Consider the following 20,745-nt stretch of genomic DNA (forward strand, 5'->3'; position numbering starts at 1 on the left):
TGACTCCTGCCAGGCCTGCCTGTCCTGTCCTACTTCTGAATATATGTTGTACCTCTTATCTCCTGTAGGCACCTGCAAAACTTCCTTTGCAGAGTAGCTTCCTGAAGGATTTATAGCAAGATCCTTTATCTGAGGACTGAGTTACAACAACCACAAAAGCAGACATCATGTTGCTCATGAAGCCAGGGGAAGATACATATCTTGTGATGTCATCTGTGGGATTCACTGAGTAGTAGCTCACTCTGGCCTCTTTACTTCTTGCCTCCACCTTCTGACTGGACCTTATCACCCACTTACTTTTTTCTTCTTAACCATATAACCATTGGATTCCTTTCCTCAGTCAGAACCTCCTTTGTTACTGGATCCTATGTTGTCAGGACCATCCTAAACCCCTACAACTTATCTTTTTCCTTCCACACCCAGAGCACACTCAGATACCGAACTCTATTTCCAACCCAGATCCCATTTATCTTTGGATACCACCACCTTACCTGCCCCTACCTCATCGTATCCTTCCACTTTCAGGATCTTAACCACTCCCCTAATCTGACACACTTCAAGTATCCAGTGGCTCAGTTCACTGTCCTTCATCTTTCATGGTTCCAAGTGAGGGCCCCCAAAATGTTTCAGCTATGTGAAGCCCTGGATAATGGCCTCTGGCATGACTTCAGGAACACAGCCGGAGATCCATCAGGCTGTTCTTCACCCTGCCCACTCTCTGTCTCTGGGACCATGTTTCTTTCAGGTCAACCAGAATGTCCTCCTGCATTCCCCACTGCCTGCAAAATTTATCTCAAAGAAATGTTTCAATTAAATCAGAGAAAGTTAATCAGTTTTCATTTACCACATCCTCCAAAGTAGGCTGTCTCTATTATAAGTAGCCTATCTATATTTCCCTATATATTGGTTTTTTCTAAAAAGAAAAATGTCCTTTCTTCAGTCATATTTAGGAAAGGTTTAGGGTTAGCCAGGAGCTTGGGCTCAGAAAACCAAATAAGTCAGCTTCAGACCAAGTCAAGAGCCAGTTTTGACTTTTTGAAGGTTATCAGGGTTAGGGAGGGATGTTGACAGTGACATAGCACACCGGACCTCATTTTGGGGTTTTTATTTGTATTTGTGACTATATCTCAGTTTAAACATCTTGTTAATATAATATTGTCATAAAAACACAAAAAATACAAATGGGGCTTTAAAAATAAGAAAATCTAATACATACCATGTCTCAATATGGCTTTATTAATCCTCCCCTCGATAAGGACCATGTAATAATATAACATTATACAGTCATGGGATGGAGTAGTTGGGGTTAAGCAGGCATCATAGAGCCAAAAATTTCCTATTCAGCCTGTAAAAACAGTAGGAGACAAGACACTTCATATGTCCAAAAAATGGCATTAGACCTTTGTAGCCCTAAGTTCAGAAGGGTAGGGATAAATCTCCATGACTTTGAATCTTTTGGTGGGGAATAGCTTCTACTTGCCCCCCAGATCTTCCCTCTATTCTTGACACAGGATGTGAGACGAGCACTGCTTCCAATAATTCTTTTTTTGACCTTAATGAAAAAGTAGAGCTGACCCCAACTCTCCTTGCTCTGTACAGGTGGTGAGGAGGGTGAGAGGAAGGAGAGGAGGCCCAAGAAAAGCCAGAATAGATATAAGGTTTTAGAAAATCTGGAGTAGAAGGAGAACACACTATCAGACTCGGGAAAAATCTTCATATATCTTCCTATTTCTTCACATTCCTTGAGAAAGAAATCTCCACATATCTTCAAGTGGCCCCCATATCACTAGAAAAGAACTGGGTTCAAAGCTAGGGACATGAAAATTGGGTCACCCTGATATACCTCTCAACCTCCACAGGACAGCCCACATCTGAAAAGATGCAGGGATAAAAATATTTTCCTGAAAACAGCAGTATATGTTAGAAAAACTACCCCCAATGGACACAGAACTGATTGAACTTAAGGGAGAGGGGGTGTTTGTGTGATATTTCTGAGGTGGTTACTGCTGGAGTTGATGTGGCAAGGCCCAGGCACAAAATAAGTGATCTTCCATGGGTTTGTGGGTTTTGTTTAGATACAGATTTTGAACTCAATAATGAATTGTCCCCATTGAGTTTCTCCTAGGTAAACCTCTTCCCTTGGAGCCTATATGGTGCCTAGCTTGATGACATCATTGCAGGACTAGGTATCATATAGTAATCAGAAAGGGAATGTTTATGGGACAGCCACCCAATGGCTGCAGATAAATGAGGCAGAGTGAGGAAAATGGAGGTTGGGGGAGCAGGAAAGAGGAAGAACAAGTGAAGAGGGGAGGAATGACCCACTGAGCTGGAAGGAATGGTAATGCCATCATCGTACTTACTCAAGACATCTCCCTCTTTCTCTCCTGACACACACAACCTGACTCAGGCTCTACATGCTTACAACTGATGAGGGCCGTGTAGAGCACATTGGTGCTATCCTGTCAAAACTATGTGGGTGCACTTTGAACAGAAAGATGTCTGCAGGACATTTGCAGTCTCATTTTGGGTAAATGACTTTGGTGCCCTTTTTCCAGGAGTTCTTTAAAAAAATACACAGTGTGAGAATACAGTGTGAATGTATGGCCCTTTAGGGTTGAAGGACTCCTATGAACTTCATGTCCTTGGTAGAGATGTATAAAATCTCCTTTGGGCACACCCAGAGCTCATGTCCTACAGGTAGATCTTGCAATTTCTGGTTAAGATGCAATGTTTCTAGGGCTCACCTTAGACCCCTACTCAAACCATGAAAGTCAATGTGAACAAAGTTGCCATGTAAGTTCACATCCATGTCATTCAGGTCAATGCTATTGAAATGCTGAATGCATTAGCTCTTATGGGGGAAAAAAAAAGCCCCAGATAAGTCATTAGGATATTGCAAATTAAAATAATAAATATGTCATTATACATATATAAGGATAGCTAAAATTTTTTTTAAAACTGACAATACTAATTATTGTCAATTGCAGAGCAACAAGAACACATATTCATTACTGGTGGATATACAAGATGTCCAGTCACATTGGAAGACATCCTAGCAGTTTCTTACAAAATTAAACAGTCTTACCATAGTAAACAACAATTGGACTCCTAAGTATTTACCCAACTGCTTTGAAAACATGTCCAAAAAATTTGCTCATAAATGTTTACATTATCTTTATTAATAATTACCTAAACTTTAAACCAACCAAGATGTCCATCAATAGGTCAATTAATAAAAATGATATGATACCCATGCAATACAATATCATTAAATGATTAAAAGAAGCCATTAAGCCATAAAAACACTTTAAATGCATACTGCTTAGTGAAAGAAGCCACCCTGAGAAGGACACATGATTCAAGTGTATGACATTCTGGAAAAGGCAACAAAATTATGATGGTAAAAAGCTTAGTGTAGCCAAGAGTTTGGAGAGAACATGTGTGGGGTGAATGGATGAAAGTACATTTTTTAAGGCAGTGAAGCTATTCTGTATGATCCTATAATGGTGGATATATGTCACTATGCCTTTGTAAAAGTCTATGAAACTTTATAGCATGAGGAGTGGACCTTACTGTATCCAAATTTAAAAAATCAATTCAGAGGTTGGGAGATTCTAAGATGAATGCAGAATTTAACAAAACAATTTAAAATGAATTACAATTGTAGGAAACGATCCCACTGAAGGGGAATAAGGTAAAAGTTGCTGATCTATGTAATTTTGAAAATAAGTGGTATCTGCAAGTTTAAAAGCGAAACAATCTGTTCATAAACACTGTACTCTAGTTAATAAAGCTGTTTCCTGCAAGGAGGTGGATTAAATTTTTTGATAATGCGATATATGTTGAAATATTAAGTAAATTGAATTATTTAAGTAAATAGATGTCAAGTGGTGGGAGTAGGTTTCTAGCCTTAGCTAGCTTAACCAGAAAAGTTAAATGTTTTAAAGTATCAGTAATAAAAAAGTATAACAATGAAGAAAGTTTACTAATTGTAGTTATAAGGCAAATAATCTCAAAAACATTCTACTCTCAGTGGTAATTACACTTATGGTAAAGATATATTGTTACCAATTCCAGATCTGACTGCTCGCTACTCAAAAAGTCAAACATGAGAGATGAGAATTGGTGGGAGAAAAAGCAGGTTTGTTTGGAAAGCCAGCAAAACTTGCATTTTAAAATACCGTCTTAAATTGTTCAGTCTGGATGGAGGGGAATATAGGGAAGCAGAGGGGATTGGTATCAACAGGTGACCAAGGACTGCAGACAACTGGGTGCCAGCAATGGTCCTGGGAAGTTGGGGACACCTTTGTCCTTGATCAAGTCATGATGCTCCTGTAAATCTTTAACAAAACATAGTTGCTTACATACTTCCCCTTTAATCTCAGAGTTAGTTTCAAAAACTACATGATGGCTGTTTTTGCACATTATCTCAATGCTCTGAAATTATCCTAGCCTATGTGCAGGAATGGACAAAGGCCTCCTAAATAAAAATGAAGTTAGTTATGTTATAGTTCTTTTGCTGTTTTACTGTTACAGTGTCAGTTGTTAATAAAAAATACAAGAAAATTTTAATAAAATATTCTAGGAATATTACCTGACACTCTAACAAAAAGCAACTTATATTACCATTTGTATCACACATTTGAAAAATTCTGATGGACTATACAATAGTAGGATGAATAGAGTTAACAGTAATATATATTTCAAAATAATTAAAAGATTTTGTTTTGTTTTTAAGACATTCTGTCTCACTCTGTTGCCCAGGCTGGAGTGCAGTGGTGCAGTCTCTGCTTACCGCAGCCTCCACCTCCTAGGCTCAAGTAATCCTCCCGCCTCAGCCGTCTGAGTAGCTGGGACTACAGGTGCGCACCACCATGCCCGGCTAATTTTTCTATTTTTTGTAGAGGTGGGGTTTCGCTATGTTGCCCAGGCTGGTCTTGAACTCCTGAGCTCAAGCAATCTTCCCACCCCGGCCTCCAAAAGTGCTGGGATTACAGGCTGTGCCACTGCACCTGGCCAGGTTTTTGAGTGTCCTCATCGCAAAGAAACAATAAATATTTAAGGTGATGGATGTACTACTTACCCTGATTTGCTCATTACAGTGCATACATATATGAGAACATAACTTTGTACCCCATAAACATTATTATTAAGTGTTCATTGTAAATTTCAAAATAGAAATCAAAATGAATTGAATATAAAAACAGATTTACACGAGAGGGAACTAAATATATGTCAAGTCAAAAGTAGAATACAATTAGAGAGAGGCTTAGTTTTTCATGCTAGACATTCCATGATTTAAATAAAAAAGGAATTGTCCAGATCTTTGAATACAGGTGAAGTTAAAAACAAGTGTCCATCACAAGAATATGGTTACAATTTTTAGAAAATGTACATCTCAATGATTAGAAATCATAAGATCAAAAACAAATAATGTATATGACCAACATAAAATATAGAGTAAATAAATAACAGAATAAAATGAAATCTGATTGTAAAATTTGATAGGAAAAAAAGAATATTAACAAGCAAATAGGTAATCTTGAAGCTTATTACAAAGTAATATTAATTAGAACACGGATAGATTACTATTTATTCAAACAAATAAGCAATTAAATCAAATACTCAAATGTTCACATGTTTTGTATTCATTTTCCAAAAATAATTTTTTAATTTTTATTTTTTGATTTGGAGTCTCGCTCTGTAGCCAGCTGGAGTGCAGTGGCGCCATCTTGGCTCACTGCAACCTCCACCTCCTGGGTTCAAGCGATTCTCCTGCCTCAGCCTCCCGAGTAGCTGGGACCACCACGCCACCTAATTTTTGCATTTTTTTTTCTTTAAGTAGGGACGAGGTTTCACCATGTTGGCCAGGATGGTAGGGATCTCCCTACCTCGCGAACCGCCCCGATCTCCCGACCTCGCGATCCGCCACCCTCGGCCTCCCAAAGCGCTGGGATTACAGGCGTGAGCCACCGCGCCTGCCCTCTGAAAACAGTTCTTTAAAAACATATTTCAAAAAACATGAAAAAAAAAAAACAGAAAACTTTAATCCACGTTCTTCTCTAGATGCCACCTTACTTTCTTTTTCCACTTGACAAACAAACTTCCCCAAATAATTTTCTAAACACAGTGTTCTTAATTTCTCTTTTTGTGTTTCCTCTTCAACTTACGCCAATCGTGTTTCTATCTCATTCATTCTACTAACCCAGATCCTCCTAAGGTCATCAATGGAGTCTGTTTCCAGGTTCACGAGGACAGTTCAGCCCTCACCTTCCCTGAAAGCACCATTGTCTTCCCCTCATTAGACTCTCCCTCATTCCTTCCAATTTCTCTTTCTAACTGCACTGGCTACTTTACCTCAGTCTCCTTTACATATTCTCCTTCTCTGCACTACCTTTGAATGCTGAGGGTCTGCAGGACAAGGTTATGTCCTCATCTCATTGTCCCCTCTGTTTATAAGTGACTACATTCATTCCTATGTCCTTGTTACCAGACATGCAATAAAGAATCTTAAATTAATACCTTTGCCCATGCATTCGTTGTTCACTCTAGACCCATATTCCCAACTGTCAATAAGATTTCTGCAATTTCATATCTCCCAGGCACCTTAGAAAGGACATCTAATATTGTTCTTTCTCATCATCATTTGCACCTAAAGCTTCTAGTATGAGAACATAATTTTCTTTTCCTTATCTTTGTAGTGTTTCATATGGTGAAATTGGTACAGCTTTACTGTTTCTTTTCCTGTAAGAATGAAAACTATTCAACACAGAAAGAAACTGTCTTTATTCACCTGTATTTCTTTTTTAAAATAACTTTTTAAATTTTTGTGGGTACATAGTAAGTGTATATATTTATTGGTTGCACGAGATCTTTTGATAGAGTCATGCAGTGAGTACACCTGCTTTGCTTGACATCAATTCCAAAATATGCCACTTTGATACTCACTTTATACATATTATGTAAATGGAATGAATGAATAGGTAAGTATATATTACCATCCATTCCTTGATTTGGTTCAGAAAACTAGTGCTTGAATTTTGGTTTTAGAATAAATAACTTCAAGAAGTTTTGATTGAAAATAATTTAATAAATAACAAAATACAATATTTAACCAAATGGAAAGCTGAACATGTTTTGTAATCTTAATACAATGTAAAGGCAAACATTTGTTATATAAGAATGTAAATATTATAAATATGATAAAATGTAAGAATAAATAAATAAATGAGTAAAAATAAATAACATCTTAGGGACTGATGCCCCAAAACCTAAGTCTTTTTAACATATACTAGCTTAATATATTGACAAAGTATTTGCAGAATTAATTCAATCAATTCTGTGATTAAATCAGAAATAAGAGTCTTTTGAAATGACCGGAGTCACATGTGCAAGTGCTATATGGCAAATTAATCAATGAGAATCATTTCAAGATGACCCCAGGTCTCCATCTTTACTTCTCAGTCTTTCTTGCATGTTTGTTGATAAGAACAAGGATTTCATGATTTCCATTCTGACAACTTCCCAGGCACAGTCGCTGTATTTCTTCTCCTTCAGGTAGACACGGATTCCCTGGAAGTACCTCCTCAAGGTCAGTGCAGGGCTCCTAATTGCCCCAGCAGATTCCCCTTCTCGCATTATCTGCACCAAGCAGGTCTCCAGGTGTTCTAGTTGCCGATGAAGTCCAGTGTGGAGATGGTCTAGGAGGGTCGTGTTCCAGGCAGCAGAGGAGCGCTCTGTGTGGAAGAGGTTGAAGATCTGCTGTAGCATCTCATGGAGGACAGACATGACCTGGGCCTTCTGCAACTGGCTCCCTTCTACCATCTCCTGGGGGAACCTGAAGTCTCTTCTGTCCTTGAGACACAAGAAAGGGGAGATTCTCCTCATTTGGTGCAGAAGCACCAAGGTGTTCCTGCTAAGTAGGCCATGGTTCTGAGGCAGATCACAGCCCAGAGATCCAACAGGACTATAGCTGGTCATCACTAGGGCTGCCAGTAGAGGGAACAGGAGGGCCATTGGGAAATGAGGGTGCTGCTGGCTTTACTGAGCTGGATATGGCTTAACCTTGGACCCTAGGTTTTCTGAAGACATTCCTTGTATGCATGGCTTTTAATAGGAAACAAATGGTTTTCATTTTCTGAATGTTTCTCTGTACTTTCACTTTCTTTTTTTGTTTTCATTTGTGTATTCTCCCTATGACCTTAAGAGGATAACAACAATCTATCAATTTTGCATTAGACTTCAGCTAAACTCGAGTAAACTTCAGCTGTGTCAGTACAAATGAATGCTTAATCAAATGAAAAACGTTTTGGTACTGAAGTAATAAGTGTATATACTATATGTATGTAAATAATCAGATACACTCACGCTACACTAACTTTATATATTATATATTTATATATACACATTATATACGGAATACATGTATATATAATATATGTGTATATAATATATATTTGTATATATATGTTCATATATATATGAAAAAATCCTTTTCTCTGTTCTAGAAACAAAATTTTAACCCTTAACCTTAACCTCCATTTTTACCCTCCTTACTTTACATAGGAAGTCAGGCCCTATGGGTTTCTATATTTGCTTTAGGATATACAAGATTATCTGCAGCAAATAAGCTCTTTAGAACCAAGAACAGGATTTTGCTGTTGTTTGTTTGTTTGGTTTTTAGAGATATTAGTGATGAGGTCTTAATCTGTCACCCAGGTTGGAGTGTAGTGGCATGATCAGAGGTCACTGCAGCCTTTAACTCCTAGGCTCAAGCAATCTCCGTGCCTCAGCCTTCTGAGTAGCTGGGACTACAGGTGTGCACCATCATGTCTGGCTGATTTTTTGTTGTTGTTGTTGTTAGAGATGAGGTCCCACTATGTTGTTCAGGCTGGTTGCAAACTTCTGGCCTGAAACTGAGGCCTCCTGCCTCAGCCTCCCAAGTAGTTGGAATTACAGATGTGAGCCAAAAACGTGGTTTTGTTTGCTGTTTTATTTACAACAGAGGATGATGATGATTAACGAATGAGCTTCTCTAATATTTTTCTTCCTTCTAGAAAACATTCATGCAGGTCCATGTGGTTACACTTCACTGGGACCACAGGTGAGGATTAATATAGACACTGCCTTTTCTTTCCATCATTTGCTTACTGAGGTCAATAGTGCTCCCCTGTCTGTGTCAATATCACAGCTGGAATCCTGATTCTTTACAGGTGCATATAGATGTGGAGATTCTAATTCTCAGATATTTTACTTTCCCAGCATCTCCTCACTCACAAGGTATTTATCACATCTAGTAATACCTTTTCCTCTAGAGTAACAAGTACTCTCAACCCACACTCTTCCAGACTCACTCCCAGGGAGCAGTCTCACAACATCCTGATAACTTCAGAACTCTTTTGGTAAGAGAGGAGTGGTTACTTTGTGAGCAAAACAATTAACCCTCCAAGACCCTTGCCGGTGTCCCTAGAGTGTTTGTCTGAAGGACCCTAGCTCTCAGGGACGATCTCCTTTTCTCCTGACCCATGTGTACAGGTGTCAAAAGTTTTGACAGCCGTCAGATACTGATAGCAAAGGTTTCTTTTGTCTAAGGAAGGTGGAAGGATTACCCAATTGTAATCGTTTTACCTTCATTAGTCAAATAATTTTCCACTATTTGCTGACTGAAGTCAATAGTGCTCTTCTGGCTGTCAGTATCCCAGCTTGGAATCCTGATATGGTTTTTATTGTTCAGTTCTTTTACGTAAGCTATTGAACATTTCTTATCCTCAGTGTTTCTCAGGTGGGCACAGGGGATCAGTGATGGTGTTGTCTTTCATTAGAAGCTTATATTACAGAAACTAGTGGTCTTCAGCTGCTCATCCAGTCATCACAATTCTATCTAAGAGTTCTTTCCTCCTCTATCTCTGACTCACTCTGACAGTGCAGGGAAGTTAGACCCGGACTTTGCTGTCAGGGAGAAAGAGTCTTCCTTACTTGACTTATTTGTAATTTTTTTATTTTAAAATTTTGTATCTTATTTTTACATAGTGGTTTACTGGGCAAGGTTTGTCTTGCTGCTTCTGCATTACATTCTAGTTCATGACAAAATAACACAAATTAAAGGAAGTAAAAGAAAGGCAAAGGAGCCATGCTATTTTTATCTGTAATTTACATGACTTCAGATTTTTTTTCTTTTTCATTTCAACTTTCTTAGAAAGCAAAACTTGATAGTTGTTTTGGGGCAAGAAAGAAAACAGAAAACGTTAAGTCTGAATGTCATGAAAGTGAAAGAAGGGAAGTGGCTTTCTGCTCATAAAATGGCCAAGTATAAGTTAGCAAGGTAAAATGCAGCAACATTGATGACTAAGAGTTCTGGCAGAGGGGAAGAATGAGCCCAATGTTGAGGCACACAAAGGCAGGGAAGCGACTGTTTCTCCTAGAGGCTCAGAGAAGACAAAGTCCTGGGTCAATGAATTGCTCTTAGCTTTGCAAGACCAGACAATTGCTCTTTTTTTTCATTTAATATACATAGGATCAGTTCTGAGGAGGAAAGGGAGGCGTCGCGCCAACCAGCTCACAAGAGATTGTCAATCAGTTCCCAATTACTAGAACAAGCAGCCTCCTCTGGCAGGATAATAGATGTTAGCCTTGCCTGAGCACGCTACCAAGTTAATAAATCCACCTAGGCAATGAAAAGAGTGCTTTGAGAAACCCAGGGTAAAAAATAAAGAGAACTGGATAATCCCAAAGATTCTGCTCTTTATCTGGATAATAATGATGACGATGATACTAAAAATGATAACATTGGAATTTGTTGCATATTGACTAAGATCAGTCTCTGTTCTAAGATATTTGAAAATATTAACTCAATCTTTTCAATAACCATATTTAGATTCCACTCATTTATGCAACTTTCTGGAGAGAAATATATATCTGGAGAGATGAGCTATTCTGAAAACACCAATGATTTAAGGTCAAACCTTTAGGGGTAGTCAGTATAGTGGCTTCTCTGGAAGACCCCGTCAACGAAAGTGGAGGGTGGATATGAGCAGAGAATTTATAAACCAAGGAGAGGCCAGGGCATGAAGTCAGGTGAGCAGGACGGGTGAGATGACAAGGGATTCAGAGTTCCACGTCACATACCAATGTGTTGCCATCTATTACTTTGTAGACAGAGCAACAGGTGTGTGTTGTGAGTAAACTGAACTCATTTTAAGTCCTGAGTAAAAGTAGACCTTTTAAATAGTTAAAATTGAGTAGATTTTTCTGCCAATTGTAAAAAAGGGCTAAGATTTAATGAGTAATTAATTCACTGAATTACAGTAAAACCTTTATTGACTCATCAACTGCAGACACTTAGAAGCCTTTTTATATTTGACTCTTGAGGTTTTCTTTTGTCATTTTAAGAATAAACAGAAAGCACCTAACAATTTCTAGTTTAACAATAGCCCAGCCATATGGGCTCTGAGTTTCTCCCTGAGAATGTCACTGATTCCCCAGGACACTTCCTTCAGGTCAGCCTGCTATTTTTATTCCTGAAAGGGAAAACTCACTTCCAGGCCAGACTTTGTTTTGTCTACTGATAGATTCCAATTAGGAATTTCTTCTCCTCCTAATCTTACCAGACAATAGTTGAGTGTCCAGTGCCAAAAAGACCTATTGTATAAGCCAGATGGCAGACTATATGTACTTTCTATATAGAAGCAGTGAAGGGATACTTACCAAGGATAATCTTATTTTAACCCCAAACTCTACCACAGTACTTAGTATAGTTGTCTTTATTTTTCTAACCTCATCATATTAAAAAAATCCTAAAATACAATGACAGGATTGAAAGAAACTTGTCATCAAAATCACCATTGGCTGGACATGGTGGCTCTTCCCTGTAGTCTCAGTACTTTGGGAGGCCAAGGCAGGAGTTCAAGACCAGCCTGAGCAGCATAGCAAGACACTATATCTACAAAAATACTTAGCTGTGCATTGTGGTGTGCACCTGTAGTCCCAGCTACTCAGGAGGTTGAAGCGGGAGGATCGCTTGAGCCCGGAAGCTGGAGATTACAGTGAGCTATGATCCTTCCACTGCACTCCAGCCTGGGTGTCAGAGTGAGACCCTATCTCTAAAACAAAGTAAAATAAAATAATAATCACCATTAGTGGATAAAATGATCAAGGCATTTTTTGGAATAGTTTCAATAGGATTGGTATCAGTTCTTTTTTTTGTCTAGTAGAATTTGGCTGTGAATCCATCTGATCCAGGGCTTTTTATTGTTGGTAAGTTTTTTTTTTTTTTTTTTTGTATTGATTCAATTTCAGAACCCATTATTGTCAGAACATTATTGGTATGTTCGAGTATTCAATTTCTTCCCAATTCAATCTTTGGAGGTTAAATGTTTCCAGGAATGTATCCATTTATTCTAGATTTTCCAGTTTGTGTTCATAGAAATGTTCAAAACAGTCTCTGGAGTTTTTTTGTATTTCTATGAGGTTGGTATAACATCATTTTTGTCATATCTGTGTTTATTTGGATTGTCTCTCTTTTTCTCTTTATTGGTTTAGCTAGTAGTATATCAACCTCATTTATTCTTTCAAAAATCAAACCTTTGTTTTTGTTTCTTTTTTGTATAGATTTTGACATCTCAATTTTTTCAGTTGAACTCTGATTTTGGTTATTTCTTTTCTTCTGCAAGCTTTGGAGTTGTTTTACTCTTGTTTTCCTAGTTATTCTTGGTGTGATGTTAACTTGCTAATTTGGGATCTTTCTGACTTTTTGATGTAGCCATTTAATGCTATTAATTTTTCTCCTAATACTGATTTAACTGTGCCCCAGAGATTCTGGAAGGTTGTATCTTTGTTTTCATTAGTTTCCAAAAATTTCTTCATTTTTGCCTTAATTTCTTTGTTTACCTGAAAGTCATCCAGGAATAGGCTGTCTCATTTCCATGTAGTTACATGGTTTTGAGAGAACTTCTTGGTATTAATTTCTTTTTTTTTTTTTTTTTTGTTTTTTTTTTTTTTTTTTTTGGTGGTTCAATTGCATCATGTTTTTTTTTTTTTTTTTTTTTTTTTTTTTTTTTTTTTTTTTTTTTTTTTTTTTAAGAGAAAGGCAATTTTATTCTTCAAAAAAATGCACCAGGAGAGGGTGAGCACAGGAGCACCCTTGGCCACATCCCCCATCCTAAGCAGGGTTTGAGATGAGGCCAGGCCTGACCTGGGCTTCGGAGAAGCTGACTGGGCTCCCTGTGGCCTTGGGGAGGGAACCAGGCAGACCTGGGAGTGGGACTTTGTTGTTAGCACCAGGAGCCACCCGCAGCTGGGCTTGGCCACAGGGCAGTGCATGGCCCTGCTGCCTCCACCTGAGAGTCTGGGGAGGGGCTGGTGGCAGAAGGCTCCCTGCAGGAGGTCACCTGAATGACTCTCAGATTCACAGACCCCCTCCGCCCTCCTCAACCCCTGTAAACATGAGAATGGGCTCGTGACACCCCTAGCACCTCAGGACAAGATGAGGGTCCGAGATGTGTGACTGGGCTTCAGGCGGCCCAGGAGCTGCCGGGCTTTCTCCTGCATGAAGAGCTGGTCCCTGGTCCCCCCTCAGGCCACCGTCTTCCAGGCACTGGACATAGGGGCAGGTGTCGGGAAGTGGCTTCGGGGCTTCTGGGCCACTGCTGCCTTCTCCGGCTTGGCCTGCAAGAAGCCCTGGTTGAGCAGGCTGTTGTCTTCTTTGATACCTGACAGGGTAAGGCTGGAGGAGTTTGAAGGGGCAGTTGTCGGCAAGGAGAGAGACTTAGGCAGTGTGGACATCATCAGCTTCACATCCTCATCCACAATGTCAAGAGCCAGAGACTTCTGGACTTTCTTGATGGGGCTTTGCCGCAGCCCGGGCTTCCTCTTCTGCTTCTCAGGCCTGACGTCATCCTCGATGATGAGTTCGATGCCAGCCTCAGAGCGCAGCACCTCCTTCAAGTCCTCCTCCAAGTGCGGGGTCTGCGGCAGGGGCTTCAGGGGTCCGTACTTCTCCAGGGCATTCTTGAACGGGGTTGGTGTGTGGGGAGTGTTGTCCATGGAGTACTTCTGATCTGGGGTTACAAACACAGCATGTTTCTGGTGCAGGGGTGTCTTGTCCCGGTGCAGTGGTGTGGTGACCACCACCTTCTGGCTACACACTGGGGTGGATGTCAGCGAGGGGATCTCCAGCTCCAATGTGTCCTGTTTGTTCCAGAAGTTCAGAAACTGGGAGGGCGAGAAGGGCAGGGTCTTAACAGGTGTGCTCTTGGGCGTGAGGCTATTACAGGAATCCAGGAAGGACAGACTGGTGCTATTCTCAGTGACAGGGGACAGGGCCACACGCCTCTTCCTCTGCCGCTTGAGCACCGAGGGCGGCATGCCAACGCCAGAGCCCCCAACTTCAGTGCTGGGGGAAATGGGGATCAGCTCCCCCGGGCTGCTCTGGCTCAGGTCTGAGATGGTGTGGCCATCCAGGTGGTACTCGGTCACGCTGGGCACCGGGGCAGCAGGCTGGCGGGGTGGCAGGACCTGCTGCTGCTGTGACGCTTGCAGGTGCACTAGGCTGTTGTTGATACTGTCCTCTGCAGATGGCTCCTCAGGGAGGTCAAATTTACTCAGGTCACACCAAGCATCGGGGTCCGACTCGATCAAGTCCAGGGCTTCAGAGAGGCTAGAACCCACGGCAGGGATGAGGAGGTTGGCTGCCTTCACCACCCACTTGTAGGGCAGACTCATTTCCCGCGGGGAGCCTTCCTGGTCCTCACACTTCAGAAATTCCTCCAAGGGCTCTGGTGTTCGTACTGCGTCCAGATTTGTAGGGATGGGCTCCTGCTCCTTTGAAGTGGTGGCTGCTGCAGGTTCCTCCTCACTGCTTTCCTCCTCCTTTATGGTAGGAGGGACAGAGGGCCAGTTGGTCAGAAGACTTCCCTGGCCTTCCGTGGGCTGGGCACTCTGGAGGCCGTCTTTGTCCTCGAGCTCCAGCAGCAAGTACGCCGGGGGCTTGCAGTCTTTGGACTCACTCAGGAAGCCTCCTGTGTCCACCTTCCTTTTGATGGTGGAGTTCCAGTGATTCTTCACAGCATTGTCTGTCCTCCCTGGCAACATCTTGGCGATCTCGGCCCAGCGGTTGCCCAGCACCTTGTGGGCCTCGCAGATAATGCGGTCCTCCTCCTCGGTCCAGCAAGACTTCTTCACCTCAGGGTTGAGGTGATTGTGCCAGCGTTCACGGCACTGCTTCCCCAGCCGGCCCTTCAGGTGCTTGGCAATCAGTGTCCACTGCTTTGTGCCGTACTTCTTAACCAGCTCGATGACCTTCTGGTGTTCCTCTTTGGTCCATGGCCCCTTAACAAGGTCTGGGTTCAAAACTCTCAGCCACCTGTACTGGCATTGGGAAGTGGCTGGCCAGGAACTTCCAGTCCTGCTGTCCAAATTGCCTCACCAGGGCCCTCAGCTGCTCGTCCTCCTCATGGGTCCATTTGACCTTGCACCTGCTATCCCTCTGCTCCGGCACATCTGAATCTGTGTCCTGGTAGTTTAGTTCATCCAGATCCTCGCAGCGCGTCCGCCGAGACATCCCCCCGGCCCGGACCGCGCCGCGCTCGCCCGCCTGCCGGCTGATCCCGGAGCGGGAGCCGGGCCGGGGTCAGGACCCGGGCCGCTCCGGTCGCTCCGGGCCCCGGGCCGCGCTAGGAGGCGTCAGCGTGTCAGCAGGTCCCGCGCTCCCCGCTCGCAGGAACTGCAGCCGCTGCCGGCGCGGGTTGAAGCACTTTTCTATCTCTTAAAATGGCATGTTTCTATGCCATATTATGCAATTTTTCTGGAACTATGTAAGTAAATAAAGTAAATGTTTGTTTCCTTTCTTGATATCCCTTTTTCAAGCTTCTGATGAGAGAATCCCTTGTCCTCAACGTCTCATGATTACTAATTTTGCTTTTTTCATTGAAATGGAAAGTTATGAGAGGATGTTTTGCGTTTGCTCTTTAATTTCAACTGATCCTTTTGGATCCAGTTTCTGCTTATTACTTCCACTTGTCCAGTTCTCATAAGGTCAGCATTGATCTGTGTTCCCACTGTAGTGAATGGTTTCAATCGACAGAGCAGTTTAATGACATTTAACATAGTATTAATCAAAATAATGAAGAAAAACAATGATAAAATATTATAATTAATTAAAATGTCATAATTTCAAATCAAAATATTAAACATATTAAAGTGGTTTGGCAGTCCATCAAACTCACAAAATCTATCCAGAGACAAATAAATTTTTTAAAGTAAAAATTATTCAGAGAAAAAAATCTACATTCTTTTCAAAGTCCCACTCTATTTATCTCCTCCAATTCTGAAAACAAAGTTTTCAAGATCATTTTCTATATGTATTGTCACTGATTTCTCTTCTCTGATTCACTCTTCCAGCTTACTCCACTATGATTAACTCCACCCAACTAGCTCTATGAGTGACAATGCCATCTATTTTCCAGATGTAGTGGACACTTTCGATCCACATTTTGCATGAATGCATTGATTCTTCTAAGCAGTTTCAGTCTTTTAAATATGCTCTTAACAACATTCTGTCTTGTCCCAATGCATGGCCATTTCAAATCTTTCCTGGTTCTTCTCTCCCTTTAAAGTTGAAGTTTGCAGGAATAAATTTTAAGTCTTTTTGTCATTCTATTCAACCTATGTGACAACTTCTGTTTCCAGGTTTTCACTTCATAGTATTGCTTCTAAATTGCAGACAAAAATATCAGGTTGCCAATGGACACTTGCACTTAGATGTCTATTTCTCTAATATAGAGGATATCTACTACTTTAAAAAAATTTTTTTGATATGCCTTCCTTCAGTTTTACTGAATTTCATTTGTTTTTATTTCTTCTCACTATAGCATTTAAGGTACCAGGTATTAGAAAGTAGAGTTATTATTTTCCTTACAAAAATAAAAGACACAAGAAAGCGAAAACTATGTTTGTTATGTTCACCTAGATATCCTAAAGGCAATATAAAACTTGGCTTAGAGAAAGTCAATTTTTACTTACAATTTGGATATAATGATGATGGGTAAATGAATTGTACCACCCATTCTTTAATGAGATTGCACATTTGGGCTTGGTATTTCTTTATTAAAGAATAAACAAATAATACAAGAAGTTTTAATACTAAACATTAATAAAAAAGCAAAATAATATATTGACTACATATAAAGAAGATATTTTGATATAACAAATACAATGTAAAAGTATACATAATAATATATGGAAAAAATTTAAATCTTATAAATAAATAAATATTTTAATAGATAGATAAATAGATCTATCAGCATGGTCATCTGTAGCACAGGTAAACATGATGTTTCCTTAAACTCCTGAAAACATTTGAAAATTTTGATTCAACTCGTGTAGTTGTCATAGCAGAAATGAGTCTTTGAAATGGCAGAAGTCATGGAAGTGTGGAATGGTGTATTAGTCAATATGGATCATTTCCATGTTGAACCAGCTTTCATTCCTTCCTCCTTAATCTTTCTCGTAAGTTTGTTGAAAAAGAGAGGGATCTCATGATTTCTGCTCTGACAACCTCCCAGGCACAACGGCTGTATTTCTTCTCCATCAGATAGAGGGTGATTCTTTGGAAGTATTTCCTCACAGCCAGGATGGGGTCCTCATTCATCAAGGGAGTCTCTTCCACTCCAACCTCCTGCATCACACAGGCTTCCAGGTCATTCAGTTGCTGGTAAAGTTCCGTGGAAAATTTTTCTAGGAGATTCTGTTCCCAAGCAGCAGATGAGTCCTTTGTGCTGAGGAGATTGAAGGTCTGCTGGATCAGCTCATGGAGGACAGAGATGGCTTGAGCCTTCTGGAACTGGTTGCCGTCAAACTCCTCCTGGGGGAATCCAAAGTCATGTCTGTCCTTCAGGCAGGAGAAAGGAGAGATTCTTCCCATTTGTGCCAGGAGTATCAAGGCCCTCCTATGACCCAGGCTGTGGGTCTGAGGCAGATCACAGCTCAGAGAGCAGATGGATTTGTAGCTGAGCACCACCATGGCCATCAGTAAAGAAAAGGACAGGGCCATTGGGATGTTGCAAATATTGCTAGGCTACTTGAGGTGGGTAACTTTGAACCTTGGCCTCTAGGTTTTCTGAAGGCTTTGCTCTGGGCATAGGTCTTAAATAGTGAACATACTAATTTCCATTTTCTAAATGCTCTAGTTTTACTTTCCATCTCTGTTTTTACTTTCTTTATTCACTCTCTACATGTGTTTAAACATGTTTTTAATTATTTTTCATCATTGCCTATTTTTCCCCTGCACTCAAAACATTTTATGGTAATTTTTTCTAATTGAAATCTTCATGAAATTTTATTAACACAGATTTGGCATATCTATTTATGTATGCTGTGTATATCCCTACTTCACAGATAAAAACTATAAACTTTGCTCTTTTTATTCAATGTAAAGTTAAGAATGACAGAAAAGTTAACCTAAAATCTAAGTTTAAAAGCTATTGACATTTAATTTAATTTGATAAGTATATTTGTGGAATAACTTCTAATGTAATTTGTTCATGTAAATTTTGTTGTGTCAAATTACATATGCAAAATAAAAATCTATATAAATACACATTAATCATGTGAATGTAATTACATAATTAATCATTCAAAACTGCTAAAAATATGAATAATTTTTTAAAATTTTTCTTATAGTGTATGAAGCTTTGAATTTTGCTTTATATGAGAAAATAATTTGCAAACTTCACTAGCTGCAGTATTCATCCAGATATTGCCAACACTTTTTTCTTTTCAGCACTTGACATAAATATTTATGTGTTGACTAACTTTGTAGAAATAAATCATATAATATAAGCTATATGCATTTATTTCTCAAAGTCTACAAAACATCCTGAAGAACTGAGGATCAAACCTAAGTAATAACCATAAGACAGTCAATGGCAACCCAAAGGTATGCAGGCTAAAACCACAAAGTGTGATAAGACTTTAAGATCCAGCAGAAAAATTGACAGAAAGTCCTACAATCACAGTCATCTATTTGCCCTAGGTTTGTGACACCGATCTTGCAAATATTTTGAGTATCTTCACGAACTCCATATCAGTGCTTCTAATGTGCTACACAACAAAACCCAATGAGAAAGATGTATATTAAGCAATCAAATTTTGTTGGATAGACTTGTTGGAGAGTCACAAACTATTGTAATGGGTCAGACTTGTTTATACTATGAGAACTAATTTTTGTACCCTTCGAAGAAGTATCACTCCAATAAACATATGTGACTTAGAAAATATTATCAATTAAATCATTTTTGTCATTTTTCATTGATGTTCAAATTCTCTAAAGGTTTTCAGAAGTTCCTATCCAAGTCAATTCTTATTGAATAAAAAAGACCATCTTTGTTCTAAAATCATAAATTTATAAATATTGAATATTATCACGTAAATAATGAACTTTCAGAGTGGTCCTGAACTCTGACTCTAACTTTTTATTTTGCATAAGTAGTTAGTTTGTCTTGGCCCTATAGATACTGAGTCCTTAAATGGAATGAGGTCTGCTTTAGCAAATAAGCTATTTAGTAAGAAGAGTTTTTACTAGTTTCTCATCTTTTCTTCTACTAGGAAGTGTTCAAGAATGACGCTATTCTGCTTTTCATGGCCATATTTGCTGTGATTATAATAGACAATGACAAAAATTTCCATTCAGCTCTTACTGAGAGTCAATAATGCCCATTTAGTTTACTGCTAAAACCACTGGGATTCTAGTTTTCTTAAGGTGCATGTAGATCTGGGGATCCCAATTGCAAGAGCAGTACAATATCATCCTCTGCCCAGCACTATATTAACCATTTATGACTTCATCCCTGATCTGCCTTCTACTTTGTTATAATTGAAAATAACTAGCCTGTTGTCAAATACCGAGTCATATATCTAAATTCAAACTCTCCAATTCACACAGTTTATAGGAATCAGACAAGTTGCTATTCCCAAAAGTAGGGAATAATAGCCTCTGTCCCCCAGATAATCCTTCAGCTTTCCTTCCCTGGATCAAATCCCCAGAATGTGTAAGTGAACTGTAAATACTTGTGACATCATTTTTCCATCATTTATAAATTTCAGCTTCAAATCATGTGGTAATCTTTAGATGACACTAGTAGAAAATAAGCCTGTTTATATAAAGGTAGAGATTATGAAATGGATCAATTTTAGAAAATAACCAAACACATTTTATTATTCATTATTTTAAATGATTCAATTAAATTCTTTATATCATTGAGCAATTAAAATATTCTACACTGTGAAATGTGAACCGGGGTTTCCATAATAGAGGAGGCTTGATTTCAGAAATGTATATATTGTACATGAATTTAGTAGTTTATTCAGTCAACAAATTTGTATTGAATTTTGGACTCATCCTTTTTATCAGACTCTGAGAATACAGGGTATATTTGCCCAAGTTATTCTTAGTCTTTGAAACACTGGGGGAGAGAGTATTTTTTCTTTATTCACTTGAGATTGTATTGAGAATTTTTGCATATTCATTTTTTATGTAGTATTTTACTGTGAAAATGTGTTTTTCTATGCTTCGATTTCTTTCATTTTCATATTCAGGTTAGTATCAATAAAAGAATATGAATATAATTTTTAAATGGGCTATACAATGGTTCTATGTGGCATTCACAACAACAAATATATTTCTATTTCTCATTTCACTTTTCCTAGAAGGTGAAAGTGGTCTGATTTTTCATCTCAATTTACGAAAAC

General features: G+C 39.4%; 2 protein-coding genes and 1 pseudogene across 3 annotated transcripts; all 3 read right to left on the reverse strand.

The window, feature by feature from the left end:
- Positions 1-7,084: 7,084 nt before the first annotated feature.
- Positions 7,085-8,343, reverse strand: LOC104670294 (interferon omega-1). The gene has a single exon (XM_010373472.2). The coding sequence runs from the start codon at positions 8,017-8,019 to the stop codon at positions 7,432-7,434; it is 588 nt and encodes a 195-aa protein (XP_010371774.1). The 5' UTR covers positions 8,020-8,343; the 3' UTR covers positions 7,085-7,431.
- A 5,066-nt stretch (positions 8,344-13,409) lies between these two features.
- LOC104670293 lies at positions 13,410-15,736 on the reverse strand (annotated as a pseudogene). Its single transcript, XR_004054087.1, has one exon. The product of XR_004054087.1 is annotated as a myb-related protein B pseudogene (transcript).
- A 1,355-nt stretch (positions 15,737-17,091) lies between these two features.
- On the reverse strand, positions 17,092-18,097 carry LOC104670292 (interferon alpha-10-like). The gene has a single exon (XM_010373470.2). It carries the CDS (start codon positions 18,047-18,049, stop codon positions 17,480-17,482), a length of 570 nt encoding a protein of 189 aa, XP_010371772.2. The 5' UTR covers positions 18,050-18,097; the 3' UTR covers positions 17,092-17,479.
- Positions 18,098-20,745: the final 2,648 nt, after the last annotated feature.

The sequence above is a fragment of the Rhinopithecus roxellana genome, chromosome 16 (genome assembly GCF_007565055.1).
Source record: "Rhinopithecus roxellana isolate Shanxi Qingling chromosome 16, ASM756505v1, whole genome shotgun sequence".
NCBI classification, from domain to species: Eukaryota; Metazoa; Chordata; class Mammalia; order Primates; family Cercopithecidae; genus Rhinopithecus; species Rhinopithecus roxellana.

What these genes read in the sequence shown, in the direction of transcription:
- LOC104670292 (XM_010373470.2), bottom strand. Translation starts at nt 18,049, where the DNA reads ATGGCCCTGTCCTTTTCTTTACTGATGGCCATGGTGGTGCTCAGCTAC.
- LOC104670294 (XM_010373472.2), bottom strand. Translation starts at nt 8,019, where the DNA reads ATGGCCCTCCTGTTCCCTCTACTGGCAGCCCTAGTGATGACCAGCTAT.